Source organism: Bufo gargarizans, chromosome 2 (genome assembly GCF_014858855.1).
Source record: "Bufo gargarizans isolate SCDJY-AF-19 chromosome 2, ASM1485885v1, whole genome shotgun sequence".
NCBI classification, from domain to species: domain Eukaryota; kingdom Metazoa; phylum Chordata; class Amphibia; order Anura; family Bufonidae; genus Bufo; species Bufo gargarizans.
Genome location: NC_058081.1, coordinates 284,036,236 through 284,049,018, shown reverse-complemented (window position 1 = coordinate 284,049,018; position 12,783 = coordinate 284,036,236). Strand labels below are relative to the sequence as shown.

General features: G+C 44.5%; 1 protein-coding gene across 4 annotated transcripts in view; it reads right to left on the bottom strand.

Moving 5' to 3' along the window:
• The window catches only part of PNPLA8 (patatin like phospholipase domain containing 8), an 80,083-nt gene that overhangs the window by 55,942 nt on the left and 11,358 nt on the right, over nt 1-12,783 (bottom strand). For all 4 annotated transcript variants that reach the window (XM_044280339.1, XM_044280337.1, XM_044280340.1 and 1 more), the window contains 3 exons: nt 9,721-9,870; nt 7,893-8,044; nt 7,632-7,726 (listed from right to left, as the gene is read on the bottom strand). In XM_044280339.1, the coding sequence (XP_044136274.1) occupies nt 7,632-7,726; nt 7,893-8,044; nt 9,721-9,870 (397 nt within the window). The remainder of the gene's footprint in view (nt 1-7,631; nt 7,727-7,892; nt 8,045-9,720; nt 9,871-12,783) is intronic.

The window sequence follows — 12,783 nt, the reverse complement described above, 5'->3', positions numbered from 1 at the left end:
TTATACACTGCACGGTCTACTTTCCCCTGACATACTACATTATTAATTGGGGTGCCTATCTTCCGCATAAAGTAACGCTCAGCCTTTGGAGCTATAATTGCAGTAATCCATTACCCAATATGTAGCTATTACTCAAAATGAGTACCAGAACAGGAGCACTTTGGGCAGCAGAGAGTGGGCATCAATAGGGAAATCAATCTCCTTGCAGCTTCTGCTCCAGCGCCATCATCGGAATACAGTGCCTATATTCATTCAGGGGTAGACGAAAAACTGCTGTGATGTGCCGAAGGCAAATCTGACTTCCTCACTGCTGCTCTCCTTCATATCCCGAATTGCCCCCACTTGGAAAAGGAATGATTTGTGTAACAGATGTATATGAGGCAACTGGTCACAACGCACAGTACTGCAGCTTCCAAATACTGTCATTTCTTTAAAAGATATGTAGCAAAAAAACTGTAAAAAATAAATATATACTTTATGGTACAAAAAGCAGCCAATGTCCATAGACCTCATATCTGTGAAGTTCATAGTGTGGAACGGACATAACGGACATTTTTTGCTTAGGCGCTTTATTTTTATTTTTTTGTTATTGGTAAGTAAGGTGACATAATTAGTGTTGAGTGAAGAGAAACATCCGAAGTGGAATTCGAATTTCTTTGCGCTTTGTGGCAACTAATAATTTTTCCTAAAATGGTGGCTGGAGTTGAACAGAATGGAAATAAATAAAAATACCTCATCTACTTGTTCGCGGCAGTCCGAGTGCGACGACGTCACCGTGCGCTCCCAGCGTTATCACATGGTGACGATGACGTCACCACGTGATAATGATGGGAGCATGACGTCATCACGTTCAGCGCAGGTCCTTCAGCAGGTCTTTTTCAACCAAGGGAGGAGCGGACTGCCTCTGGGCGAGCAAGTTTTTTTTAACCCAAAAGGCCATACTGCACTAGAGCATTACCGTTTTTAACGGGTGCACTTCTAAGTGGCCATTAAAAGCAGTCCCATTGATAGGCTAATTGAGGTTTTAACATAGCGATTTATGACAGATTCATTCATAACTAATAACATTTTTGTAAAACTTCAGTGAAGCTGCTAAATCAATTTTTTCTAAACTTTGCTCATCTGTAGACATAATACAGGACAGAGATTGTAACTATATGACGCAGAGGTCCATAAAATCCAGCCCCTAGCGTTGCAGTCTGCCTACACAAACATATGTAAAAGAATGGCTCCTTCTAAAGAGCTCACTGAATTTGATATAGTAATAGGAGGTCACCTTTGTAACAAACCAGTTTAGGAAATTTCTTCCACACATCTACTATGAGTGGTATTATTGTAAAGTGGAAGCATTTAGGAAGCACAGTATCTCGGCCATGAAGTGCCAGACCCCACAGAGTTACAGAGCGGGGGGTCGCTGAGTACTGAGGTGCATAGTCAACGTCAATGTTCTGCTGACTCCATAACTGCAGAGCTCCAAACCTCCTCTGGCATCAGCACAACAATTGTGCTCCGAGAGCGTCATGGCATGGGTTTCCATGGATGAGCAGCTGCAGGCAAGCCTTACATCACCAAGCACAATGTCAAGTGTTGGATGGGGTGAAAGCTCACCATCACTCGACTCAGTAAAAACGTGCTCTGTGGAGTTATGGATCACAATTCTCTATCTGGCAGTGTGATGGATGAGTCTGGGGTTGGTGAATGCCAGGAGAATGTTACCTGCCTGACTGCATTGTGCCAACTGTAAAGTTTGGAGGAGAAGGGATAATGCTATGGGGGTGTTTTTCAGGAGTTGGCCTAATTCCAGTTAAAGGGGTTATCAAATGAAAAGAATCAGACATCATATAGTACAGTGGGGGCGAACCTATGGCACTGGTGCCAGAGGCGGCACTCAGAGCCCTGTCTGTGAGCACCCGCACCCTGGAAAAAGTCTAAGGAATACCAATATGCCTTAGACTTTACCCACCATTCATCAGCGCAGGGCGCACTATGTACAGCACAAGCAGCGCACTAAATGTAGGCAGGTTATTATAGCCAAATGATAAAGTACACAGAAGATGTACTATATTGGACTGTAGTATTCAGGGTAAATTGCCGTGTTGGCACTTTGCGATAAATAAGGGTTTTTGGTTGAAGTTTAGCACTCGGTCTCAAAGGTTCACCATCACTGATATAGTACATGAGGAGATCTCTGAACCAGCCCTGTACCTCACATGGATCCAGACATCTCCCCATTCATTGCTCTGCTAGATATCAGCTGGCAGCTCAAGGGGAGGGTCTTTTCTGATGCAGCTCAGGGGGCGTGTCTCAGCTCTGACCCTATTACAGCTCAGGGGGCATGTCCATTCTGCTGCAGCTTTATCCCTATCACACATGACATGTGCGGCCATCATATTGAGCCAGACAAAGATAAAATACAGATACATTTTATTGAATGAGGCTACTTTCACACTGCCGTTTCTGGGTCCGCCTGTGAGATCCGTTTCAAGGCTCTCACAAGAGGCCCAAAATGGATCAGTTCAGCCCCAATGCATTCTGAATGGATAAGGATACGTTCAGAATGCATCAGTTTGCCTCCGTTCAGCCTCGATTCCGCTCTGGAGGCGGACACCAAAACGCTGCCTGCAGAAGACTAATTTCCCAGAAGACTGATAGCTGTTTTAGCTGCAAAGGAGGGATCAACCAATATTAATGCCTATGGATTTAGAATGAGAGGTCATAAAAATTCCCATAGGTCTAATGTATAGATGTCACAATACCTTTGCCCATATAGTATATATGTATGTATCTAGTATGGACCTTTTATATATGGCTGTATTTCCAGTCTGTGTTTAACCCCTTAGGGACTTAGGGCGTACCGGTACGCCCTGTTTCCCGAGCCCTTAAGGACCCAGGCGTACCGGTACGTCGTGTTTAGTTTTGATCATTGCCGCACAGCCGGCAGTGATCGGAATAGGGTGCCTGTTGAAATCTTTCAGCAGGCAGCCTGTGACAATGCCTAGTGGGTCCTGTGACCCCCCCCCCCCCCCGCGCATTGCCGATCGCTACAAACCGCAGGTCAATTCAGAGCCATTTTTTCCCCGTAACAAAGCAAGTGTTAACAGCCAAACAAAACTCAATATTTATTGCAGATTCTTTAGTTTTACAGAAACACCCCATATGTGGTCGTAAACCTCTGTACGGGCACACAGCAGGGCGCAGAAGGAAAGGAATGCCATATGGATTTTGGAATGCAGTTTTTGCTGGACTTGTTTTTTGACACCATGTCCCATTTGAAGCCCCCCTGATGCACCCCTAGAGTAGAAACTCCAAAAAGTGACCCCATTTAATAAACTACACCCCTCAAGGTATTCAAAACAGATTTTACAAACTTTGTTAACCCTTTAAGTGTTCCACAAGAGTCAATGGCAAATGGAGATTAAATTTCTATTTTTTGTTACTTTGCTTCACAAAAAGTGTAATACAAAGCAACCAAAAGTCATATGTACCCTAAAATAGTACCAAAAAAACTGCCACCTTATCCCGTAGTTTCCAAAATGGGGTCAGGTTTTTGGAGTTTCTACTTTAGGGGTGCATCAGGGGGCTTCAAATGGGACATGGTGTAAATACACGACACGGCGTTCCTTTCCCTCTACGCCCTGACGTGGGGCCGTAGAGTGGTGTATAACCACATATCGGTTGTTTCTGTAAACCGCAGAGTCAGGGCAAGTAATATAGAGTTTTGTTTGGCTGTTAGTTGAAAATTTTTTATTAAAATGGAAAATTTGGCAAAAAAATTTAATTCTGAAATTTTATCTCCATTTGCCATCAACTCTTGGGGAACACCTAAAAGGTTAAGCCGACATGGATTGAAAAAAAAATGAAGTTAAAAATCCACTTTTATCAACTGCAGGGTTGTGAGGGGCGGCGATTTTCTCCCTGCAGCTCACACTCAGACAGCACAGTGCTGCTGTCTTAGAGTGAGCTGTTCAAAAGGACATCCTTGTGTCTGTCCCTGGGTCAGACAGAGGACAGGGAGTCTGAAAGCCGGACTGTCCAGCCTAAAACTGGACCTCTGGCCACCCTAACGCTGGGTTCAGACCTGAGCGTTCTGAAACTAGCGCTCTGTATGCGCGATTGTACGGGCGTTTACAATCGCGCATACAGAGACTGGCGTTCACACATTGTCGCGCGTTCCCGAATTTCTATGTGCGGGAACGCGCGACAAACGCCCAAAAAAAAGCTCAAGCACTTGTTTGAGCGTCGGGCGTTTTACAGCGCGATCGTACGCGCTGTAAAACGCCCAGGTGAGAACCATTCCTATAGGGAATCATTGGTTCTTGCCTGTTGTGCGTTTTACAGCGCGTAGGAACGCGCTGTAAAACGCTCAGGTCTGAACCCAGCCTAAGGGCAGGCTGCTGTTGAGGTCACAGTTAAGGGGATGGTCTGCTATGGAGGTCAGTGTTAAGGGGCAGATTGCTGTAAAGGCTACTGTTAAGGGGGCCAGCCCCTGTGGAGGTCACTGTCAAGGGGGTGGTGTGCTGTGAAACACACTGTTAAAGGGGCAGGCCGCTGTAAAGGTCAAAGTTAAGGGAGTGGGCCCTTCAGCTAGTCTATAATAAAACACACTCCAGACATCTGGACTTACACGCTGCTTCTGATCTGACATTATGATGAAGCGCATACAGTCTGCAATAATTATTTAATGAGAGGCTGACGCTGGAAGAGCTTAACAAGGGATTTACATCCTTCTCTTACCGTGAGCATTGTCAGAGGAAGGTTCATGTCCTTAAAACAAATATATCTACACTGACTCCTGCATTACTAATATGACTCTCTAAATGTAAAAACTGATATAAAAGGAAAAAAAAAAGTAATTGAACTCCTTTTGTGTGTGATTGCACCTTTGCTTTGTCAACTGCATAATTACATTGCAGGACGCTGGGATAGAAAACGTGCCCCAGTACATACAACGGAGCTAAGACAGGTTAAAGGGTTTCTGTCACCAGGATTAACCCTATTAAACTGGCTGACATTAGCGATGTGCTAATGTCAGCAGACCCTAACTAGCCTATTCTTATGGATGCACCCCTTACTGCACAATTGTAACTTTTATTATATGCTAATTAGCCTTTAGGAGAAGGGGGGGGGGGGGGGGGCACTGCCCACCTCTTTCAACGCCCTTATTCACTTGATTGACAGGGCCAGACCAGTGTAAGTCTCCTCCTGCCGGCCCTATCTGCCTGCAAAATCTTGCGCCTGTGCCGTCCCGTTCAGTATTCAGTGCAGACGCAGTGAGTGAAGGACGCTTGCCGGCTGCTGGCTTCCTCACAGCGCCTGCGCTGAATACAGCCGGCATCGCAGAGAAGAGAGCTGTGACGTTGCTGGATCCTCCTATGTGGTAAGTATTTGCCTAATTGGCCAGCGCTTTATTCCCACGGATACCACCAATAATCAAGGGAGCATTAGAAGAATAAATATTTTATACAAAAAAAACTTTCTACCAATAATAATTAGATTTATGACCACTATATCACCAACGAATCAAATTAATTTGGCCACCAGATAATGTATATACATCGCTAATGTCCATTTAATAGGGTGAATCCTGGTGACAGAAACCCTTTAAGGCCCTGGTACATGGGCTGAGGATCGAGCCAATTATCCGTTTGTAGAAATTCTTTTTAGGCTGGTTTCACACAGGCATTGCGGGAAAAGGTGCGGGTGCGTTGCGGGAACATGCGCGATTTTTCAGTGCGAGTGCAAAACATTGTAATGCGTTTTGCACACACGTGAGAAAAATCGGCATGTTTGGTACCCAAACCCGTTTGGGATCGGGGTTGTGTAGATTGCTATTATTTTCCCTTATAACCATGTTATAAGAGAAAATAATACATTCTTAAAACAGAATGCATAGTACAATAGGGCTGGGGGGGTTAAATAATAATAATAATAATAATTTTAACACATGATCTTTTACCATGGTAAAAGATCATGTGACAAACCATGTGATGACCGGAGTGACATCACCACAGGTCCTTTTCCTGTACACAGCAAACAAGAAGACAGTAGAGATGCCGGCTGCGCGAACAAGTGGATTAAGGCGAGTTAAATTATTATTTATTTATATTTTAACCCCTCCAGCCCTATTGTACTATGCATTCTGTATTAAGAATGCTATTATTTTCCCTTATAACCATGTTATAAGGGAAAATAATAATGATCGGGTCTCCATCCCGACCGTCTCCTAGCAACCGTGCGTGAAAATCGCACCGCATCCGCACTTGCTTGCGATTTTCAAGCAGCCCCATTCACTTCTATGTGATAAACACACAATATAGAGCATGCTGCGATTTTCACGCAACGCATAAGTGATTCATGTGCACAGCCCCATAGAAATGAATGGGTCCGGATTCAATGCGGGTGCAATGCGTTCACCTCACACATTGCACCCGCGCGGAAAACTCGCCTGTGTGAAAGAGGCCTTACAGATAACCACCCGTGAAAATGTACCGCCAATCACTCAACAAACCAGCAAAATTTTGTCAGGTGATGATACATCATTTATATGACACCCAGACGCCACACAATTTTTTTTACAGAAAATAAATAAATACTCCTCTTACCATTTTTGAGGAGCATTTTTAGCCGAGGAGTACGAAAGTTGCAGTAACTCGAATACATAATATGTAAGCCTAAATGTTAAAGCGTTTGTGCAGCTGTTAATACTGATGACCTTTCATCAGGATAGATCATCAATATCAGATCAGCGATGGTCCAACACCCAGCCCCCCCCCCCCCCCCCCCCCCGCCGATCAGCTCTTTGACGAGGAGGCTGCACTGCCTCAGAGGACCACTTCGTGGTCTTTACACTACGCCTCGTCTCCTGTGTAGTGGTGGAGTAGTACAATTACAAGCACTTGCTGCATTCATTTCAATGGAGTGAGTACTTGCATTACACTGCACTTCCAAGATAAAGTGTAGTCTGTTCAGCTCTATTCCTGTCAGTTATGAATGAACAGTTTCTTCCCAATCATTGCCTATCTGAATGGACCTTTAGGGAGATGCCATATGTAGGTCACCCTACTCCTCTTACCACCCCCCCCCCCCCCCCATTGTGTATTCTAGGCCACTTATAAGCTTCCAACACTGCAAGTATATTACCATTAATCTTTCTTACCACGGACTCCATAAACAGTTAAGGCCACTTTACACTGCCCAAACATTGGGTAGACCTCATTAACAGGCGGTCGTAGGAACGTTGGTGATAATCTGCTGGTGTAAAGTTGCCACCTATTACTTGGTGAATGATCCAAACATTCGTTCATCGGGTAAAAGGACTGTTCGTGTGGTCACCTAAATCCTTGCTTGCCGGCAGCAGATTGTGTCGTCTAAACACACTCTGCTGCCGGCAAACAATGAGTCAGTATGGGGAAGAGTGATGACATTAGTGATCACTCCTCCCCATACTGTGGAGGAGATCTCTGCATGTAATACAGCTTTCTCCTCCACTGATAGCAGGCGATTATTGGGAAGGAACACTTCCTTCCTGACAATCATCTGCTCCATTGAGCAGTGTAAAGGGGCCATTAACAACATGAGGAATAAATGTCTGTGCTAGTAAGCATAAGCTATGAGGCATCATTAGCACGTACCTGTGCTGACCCCACAGATGTAGTCGAATAGCTGATGCACTGGCTTCCCGGTCAGCTCTTCTAATTTCCGTAACATCTGTAAAGCTACAACTCCTCTGCAGCAGAGAGAGGAAAGAGAAATCAGGAAGATTCATGTGATACAGAGTACAAATGTGCACATCAGGGTAGAGACTGGCTATCCTCTAACATTCACATTGCAGTGCTGAGAGAAGGGTTATTACTGTATTGTATAATAAGCAGTAAAAGCCAGTCACATCTTACCTGGTTCCTCCACCATCAATGGTGAGTACTCTAATCCCCCTGCCCTTCACAGGGTCATTGTAACCAATCAAGGATAAGGCTTCTCTCACAGCCGCTCGGAGAGTCTCATCATGTGCTTGTCGTAGTCGCAGCAAGTAAGGAATAGCTTTTTCCTAGAATTAACAAAAAAATATGTTTAAGATTATTTGAAATAAAAGCCAGTATTTCAGACAAGTTAGGCTACTTTCACACATTGGCGTTTTGGCTTCTGTTTGTGAGATCCGTTCATGCATTCTGAATGGAAAAGGATCCGCTCAGAATCCATCAGTTTGCCTCCGCTCCATCTCCATTCCTCTCTGGAGGCGGACACCAAAACGTTGCTTGCAGCGTTCTGCTGTCCGTCTGACGAAACTCAGCCAAACGGATCCATTCTGGCACACAATGTAAGGCTACTTTTCATACTCTCATTTGATGCGGATCCGTCATGGATCTACACAGACGGATCCGTTCAGATAATACAACCGTCTGCATCCGTTCAGAACGGATCCGTTTGTATTATCTGTAACATAGCCAAGATGGATCCGTCTTGAACACCATTGAAAGTCAATAAAGGACGGATCCGTTTTCTATGGTGCCAGATTGTGTCATAGAAAACTGATCCGTCAATATTGACTTACATTGTGTGTCAGAACTGATCCGTTTGGCTCAGTTTCGTCAGACGGACACCAAAACGCTGCAAGCTGCGTTTTGGTGTCCCGCCTCCATTCCGCTCTGGAGGCGAACGGAGGCAAACTGATGCATTCTGAGCGGATCCTTTTCCATTCAGAATGCATTAGGGCAAAACTGATCCGTTTTGGACCGCTTGTGAGAGCCCTGAACGGATCTCAGAAACGGAAACCAAAACGCCAGTGTGAAAGTAGCCTAATAAGTCAACGAGGACGGATCTGTTTTCACTGACACAATAGAAAACGGATCCGCCCCCCCATTGACTTTCAATGGTGTTCAAAACAGATCCGTCTTGGCTATGTTAAAGATAATACAAACGGACCTGTTCTGAACGGATGCAGACCGTTGTATTATCTGAACGGATCCGTCTGTGTAGATCCATGACGGATCCGCACCAAACGTGAGTGTGAAAGTAGCCTTATCTATGGAAAGATGTGACCAACGCATGCAGAATTCCCAAAGGCAGGGCTGGGTGACGGCTGTGATCCCTCTTCTCTCCTAGCTAGAACAAACAAGCTTAATCAGCACTCACACATCCAAGTCACACATTAACTTTCCCCTAGTGCCAGCAACAATAGTTATACTTTGGCTTGGATCTGTGAGCGCTGCCATCACTTGTGGAATGCGACCAGGGTGATGCCCACCCATTCCTTCATGTCACAAGCTCTGTAGACACCAGGGATGTTGATTCTCACCGGGGCTTGCTGTAGCATTAGTCTCTCATTGTGTAAATTAGTGTCACTTCAGCAAATCACATTTATTATAAAGAGTTAATACAAGGCACTTACTGAAGGGGATAGGAGATAACTTTTAGATTGCTGAAGCCAAAGGTTGACCGCCACAGCCTACCACAAGATCCCAGATATTAACGGAACAGAAGGTCAAGAATGCACACAGTAGTTTCATTCATCTCTATGGGACCTGGTGGGTCCCATAAAGATCAATGGAGCTACTGTGTGCACTCTTGACCTGCCGCTCCTTTAATTTCAGGGGCTATTGCAAGGATGGGGGGATAACTTGAAAATACAGGAATAGCCCTTTAACTCTCGTTTTACACACACATGTTGATAAATCTGCCCATGATCCAGAAGGAAATGCAGCAGGAACCTCAGTCCCTTTATACCTTAACCGCGACTCCTCTGGTTTCGGGAAACTCCAGAAGGTGACAGCTCAGCTCCTCAACCCGATTGATGCACAGTCTCCGGTCAGAGGCCCTCTGCAGCGACTGAACTAAAGATCTGGTTCTGTTATCCACACTCACACGGGCAATGATCTAGATGGAACACAGACAGGCATATCAGTAAGGCCATCTTAGCCAAAGAAATGTCGATATGCTTTAGAGACACACAGAAGAAGTGGTGATCGGGCCGGTACTGAGACACATGAAAAAGAATCCCATCACTTCTTATTGATATTGTGTTCAATAAAAACTGTGAACGTGTGTATAGCTGGAGGCAGACCGTCACGTGGATCACTTCTGAACGAGAAGGATATACATCTGTACTTCTGCTGCAGGTACCATGATGGATACCTTCTCCTCCGGCAGTCCTGTGGTATACCTGCTTTCACAGGGGACCATTCTCCCCTGCAGTCTTATTGCCTTCAATGTCCTAGAAGAAGCATGGCCTCACACAGAAGTACAACGTCCCCGGAAAGGTCTGACACTTCACTAAACAGACATGGGGTGGATTTATCACTAGGGGAAAATTTCAAGTTTGTTTTCCTTGAGTCTGCATTGAAGTACTTTGCACCAAATTTATCAAATGGCACACATTGGGGGACACTTACTAAGGGGAACAGGAAAATCTGGCTCTCAGCCAGAACCTCAGCCTGATGACCACACACATATGCCTAATAATTGGGAGCCTCTCTCTCTCTCTTCCTGGACCCCCCTGGAGCAAGCTAAGGTATATGTGCGCTTATGTGGGTATGTATATAAGTATATTATCCCAGTAGTATCTATAGGTACATATAGATATTTGTAGTACGTGTAGATTATATATGCTGTTTATGCATGAGTCTCTATATGTACATGTACTAATGGTCAGGTACTGGATGCGAGTTGGGTAGAAGAGTAGATCCAGTAGACTGTATATTAGTGGACTCTGGATATACATACACATTATTAGCCACATTGCTTAGCATCCAGGGACGGCAGGAACGGAGGCGGCTGTGGGTGGTGTTTGTAGTGTCTGTATCTTTATGTATAATGTCCATTGCTTTGTCATCTCTATGTTATCAGTAAACAGTTTTTCTATATAAGTATCTGCGAGGGTTGTATATTACTCCTGGGGTATATAAAGGACTGGAGGGGTGTAATAATACACAGAACAAGCGGGTTATATAGGAAACAAGGGCAACAGTCTAGGAATAGAATAGAAGGGACGGAATACGGAGAGAGACCTAAATCTCTCATTTCCGATAAGTAAAACCTCCCTTCATCACTAAGAGTATTATGCCATAAGCTATGGTGCACACCACATCTGTACCATAAAAAGCCTCTCGACGCTTTTCCAAGGTGCCAAGAAAAGGGGGTAGGGCTTAGCGGGGGCGGTGGGGCTTCATATGGCCTACCTGATTCACTATGACTTATGCCAGAAACTGGCGTAGACCTCAGGATCTGGCGCATGGCAGAGATGTGCCTAATTTATTAAAAGGCATCTAATGCCAGAGCAAGGAGATCAAGACTAAAAAAACGAATTAATATAGCAAACCATGTTCATTTTCCCACCGACTTTTTGAAACTGGAGTGAATAGTGCAAAATGTCACAAAAAGTTTGTGCAAGCGAGTCCAAAAAGTCACAAAATCCCTATTTTGCTACTTTAAGAGAAAATTCTGGAGTGTAGTGCATGACAGATTCTGGGCTGTGTGTACCAGCAGGACACTGCGAAAGCGGAGGTTCGGTGGAAAGGGGCGTGGCTTAGTCCCCAGGGACTGTAATGGAGCCCAAAGGCTGTAGGGAGCTCAGGGATCTGCAGTAGGGACCTGAGAAGCTCCAAGGCAGCAGTTACTGTATGGTTGCTGAGTGCTCAGATCTTTTAGAATTTTTGTGTAAAAAAATACATAACATAAAAGGACCCAGAGTGAAATTGCTGAGAAAATGTACTTGGAGCACACTACCCAGACAGGTAAATCTAACTATGGCACCATTTGGCAGCTAGAATAGGGATTTAATATTCAGCTGTCTCTATTACAGGTCCACATGCTGTTACCCCACACTACCCAGACAGGTAAATCTAACTATGGCACCATTTGGCAGCTAGAATAGGGATTTAATATTCAGCTGTCTCTATTACAGGTCCACATGCTGTTACCCAGCATTCCTGGAATCCTGAAATGCAAATAGCACATCATTTGGGAGCCAGAATGGGTTTTTATTTAGGTATATAATGTATTTAGCAGTCCCTATAACAGCTCTGCATGCTATGTTACCCAGCTTTCCTAGGAACCTGAAAATCAAATATGGGACATTATCACACAACCTGGGAGCAAGAATAGGGTTTTATTACCATGCAGTCCCTATTACAGCTCCACATGGTATGTGACCCAGCTTTCCTCTGAGACCCTGAAAGGCAAATGGCTCGATGTGGGATATTTATAGTCAGGTACAGCTGGCTGGTGTTACTATGTGTACTGCATATGTACTAGCATCAGAGGGGGAGAAGACATGGCTCCAGCCTGAAAGATGAACACACAGATTTTCTACAATATTTTTATGGTCTGCAGTTGTGCTATATTTGTTTGGACTCTGGTGTAGGATTAACTGGTGTAACTGGTTTCTTGGAATAGGTGAAATGAACATTTAGTACGACATATTTATAGCATGCAGAAAACAGAACTATGTGCAGTTCACGGACGCCCACATGCCAGCCTAGAAGACACACATCCCTCACCCGCAGACATAAAGAACATCACTAATGCGGGAAAGGACATAATGAAATATTTGGCAGAGTCCAAGACCTGACACCGTGATTTTTCAAATTTTTAATTTTTTACTCCCTGCCTTCCAGAAGCCATAACTTTTTTATTTTTCCATTCACATAGTCGTATACGGGATTGTTTTTTGTGGAACAAGTTGTACTTTCCACTGCCACCATTTACTATGGCATACAACGTAGTGGAAAGCCGGACAAGTTTCTAAGTGTGTTGGAATTTGAAAAGCAACGAAATTCTGCCATAGTTTTA